This window comes from Propithecus coquereli, unplaced genomic scaffold (assembly GCF_000956105.1).
Source record: "Propithecus coquereli isolate 6110/MARCELLA unplaced genomic scaffold, Pcoq_1.0 Scaffold197, whole genome shotgun sequence".
Lineage (NCBI taxonomy): Eukaryota > Metazoa > Chordata > Mammalia > Primates > Indriidae > Propithecus > Propithecus coquereli.
The window spans coordinates 2,947,417-2,950,727 of NW_012144633.1; the positions used below are offsets into that span (position 1 = coordinate 2,947,417).

Consider the following 3,311-nt stretch of genomic DNA (forward strand, 5'->3'; position numbering starts at 1 on the left):
ACTTTTCTTCCTTAATTTTTCAGATTTGCTTGAAAGATGCATCTTTTCTAAAATCGTGAGTAGGTTGTACTGCTTCAGAAACTATGTTGAATGCATCATGAAAGCCATGTTTTTCCTTCACATTTTAGTACTTTGTCTCTTTTCTGGTGTGTCTGGTATGTCTTCTATGAGCCCTGTTTATGGATAGGCAGCATGGCAGAAGTCCTACGTTCTAGCTGTGTGTCCTTGGGTTAGTTATTTAATCTATGTGAACTTTGGCATCTTCATCTGTAAAATAGGAATAGTTGTTTCTTACCTTGGATACCTATTATGAGAATTAAATCAGATTAAATATAAATGGTGTGGTTAACAGATATTAGATTCTTTATATTGCAACTTGCATAGATACTTTTCAGGACTGCTGTTTGGAGATTTTAATATAATATAAGACATGATTCATTTGAGCCTTTTCCTGGAAATAACCTAAAGTAGCAATCAGTGCTATGGAGTTAACTTTAGAAAGGGAGTTTTAAGTATACTTCTAATTAGTTAACTTTTAGGCCTCATATTGGTGCATGAAGTGTAGGAAACTTAGATTTAACTCTTAGTGGCACCTGATAATAGGAATGATATGTTGCAGTATATGGTCAGGTCAAGATAACGATTATAATGTAAATGAAACAAAAGCTAGATTTTAGGTAAGAAAGAAAGGCATGTTGACAGCATTTCATTTTCTATAACCTGTGTAGTTATGACATGGTTAGGTGAGGATTCTACATCTTTACTATTCAGAAATTTTTGTTTTCAAAGCACTTTATCAATATTTTAAGTTATTTTTCATCCATGTTTTTGTGAGTTGGATTTCTATTTTCATCTTATTTTGAAATACTAAAGGCTAGGTCATAGATTTTGTGACTTCCATCTAGTATTTCATTTAAGTGAGCACATTATCTTAGGAAGAGGATATGCTTTCCCTTTTTCTTTTTATTACAATATTCATGTCCAGCTTAATATTTGTTGAATGTCTCACTGGAAAGCACTGTTCTGAGAGTTATGAGCAATACCAGAAAAGTAAATCATAGAGCTACCCTAAGAGGACTTAACTCTAGTACAGAGGTAAAGAAGTATTCAGATATTCATAATACATGGCAATATATGGGAAGTCTCAAAAGATAATAAAATAGGGACATAAATGTTGTTAGATACTTTACATACATTATCCCATTTAATCTTCATGAAAACCCTAGTAGGCAGGTATTATCATCCATTTTAAATATGAAGAAAGTATGAGATTAGGTACCCATCCAAGGCATATTGCTGATAAATGGCAAAGCAGACATTTAAACCCAGCGCTCAGTGCTGTAGAACCTCCTTCTAAGGGAGCTTCTCAAAGTATCTAGGTGCACTGGAGTTTTCACATTTTTCAGTAGAAATACAGTCTATCTCAGGTAATCTATTTTGAATGCATTTCCAGGTGGATTTAAGAACCTGTGTAACAGAGGGACATTTATAATGTTGTTTTATAGTGCGAATCCCAAAACATTGATGTATTCTTTCAGTATATTTGGTAAGGTTATGTTGCATATTACAGTATTGCACACTCTGAGAATAGAGAGGTGTAATATAATATCTGCCCTAAAGAGATTAATTATGGAGAGTTAGGACTATGTATGTTAATATGATCTTTGGATCAGAAGATTAGATTAGAAGAGGATTGATTAGAGGTTACTTCATCAGACTCTCCATTCAGTTTTGGAATTCCCTCCACCTCCTCCTCTTCAGAGAGCATCCTTTAGAATGTCCTTTGATGAGTGATTTGCTCCACTTCCTTTCGGTGAACCCAAATCCACCTCCCTGTATCCTCTTTCATTGAACAAACATTTATTGGTGCCTGTGTGTATATAAACCTAAGTGTCTAGTTTTTCACAAGGGAATAGGACCTAATCTGTTTAAGGCTAATTCAAATAGAGCTATGCACTGTACTGTGGACACTTTATCTCATGGCCATTGTCCAACTCCATCTGGATGCTTAATCCTTGTAATCCTTGAATGTGTTCTCTGCTCGTGCCACCCAGCCCTCTCCTTGGACTTCCTGCACTTTCTTTGGACCCTCAGTATCCTACTACACTACAAAACATGCTCTGGCAACAGTCACCAATGACTTCCATATTAACAAATCCAGGATGTATCTTCCTGGGCATTTCTGTAACATTGGATTCTATTTACCACTTTCCCATTTAAAAATCACACTTCTTTAGCTACTGTGACATCACTGTCTCTTGATTTTTCTTCACTATTTGAACGTCAGCTCTACTTTTGTGACCTTGACCAAGTCACCTACCTTTCTGAGCTTCAGTCTCCTCATTGGTAAAATGAGTACAATTAGGTTTACTTGCCATATTCTTTTGGACTAAATAACACATAAAGCCCAAAGTCAGTGTCTGGCACATAGTAGGAGGTCATAAATATTTCCTTTTCCATTCTGTCTCTGGCTTCTCCCTTTCTGCATGTATTTTCCCATCTTAGAAGGAAAATTCCCTTAACTGTACTACGTTATCCAGATACTGTCTTATGTATGTGGCAGCTTCTCAGCTAGGAAGGTAATTTGGTGGTATTTCTAATACAATGGGCTTACTGTTAGTCTTTTTAACAACAGTCACAGTTTTGTAGTAAGATGTTTGATTGTGAGATTTATGTTTAAGTTACACAAAACTGAAAGCTTGAATTTTTTCTCACAGATTCCCTTGGAGTGTTCTTGTTGTGGATGAAGCTCACAGGTTGAAAAACCAAAGCTCCCTGCTGCATAAGACTCTTTCAGAGGTAAACTCACAGGATAGTTTTTATATACCTGCCCTTTCTTTAATAGGCTTTATTTTTAGAGCAGTTTTAGGTTAATAGCAAAAAATGGTTTCAATTTAATTGAGCAGAAAATGCAGAGATTTCTTATATATTCCTGCCCTCACAAATATACAGCTTTCTCTACCATCAACGTCCTGCACCAGAGTGGTACCTTTGTTACAACGGATAAATCTACATTGACACATCGTTATCACCCAAAGTCCATAGTTTACATTAGGGTTCACCCTTGGTGTTGTACATTATGTGGGATTGGACGAGTATATAATGATATGTATCCACCATTATAATATCATACAGAGTAGTTTCACTACCCTAAAAATCTTCTGTGCTCCACCTGTTCATCCCTCCTTCCCCTCCTAATTCGCTTTTAAAAAAATTATTAGTTTAGGCCTTGGCCGGGCGCGGTGGCTCACGCCTGTAATCCTAGCACTCTGGGAGGCCGAGGCGGGCGGATTGTTTGAGCTCAGGAGTTC

The 3,311-nt window shown here is 36.5% G+C and overlaps 1 protein-coding gene across 1 annotated transcript in view; it reads left to right on the forward strand.

Moving 5' to 3' along the window:
• The window catches only part of CHD1L (chromodomain helicase DNA binding protein 1-like), a 49,771-nt gene that overhangs the window by 13,428 nt on the left and 33,032 nt on the right, over window positions 1-3,311 (forward strand). Inside the window, 2 exon segments of the mRNA XM_012643461.1 lie at window positions 3-55; window positions 2,718-2,799. Of these exon segments, the coding sequence (XP_012498915.1) occupies window positions 3-55; window positions 2,718-2,799 (135 nt within the window).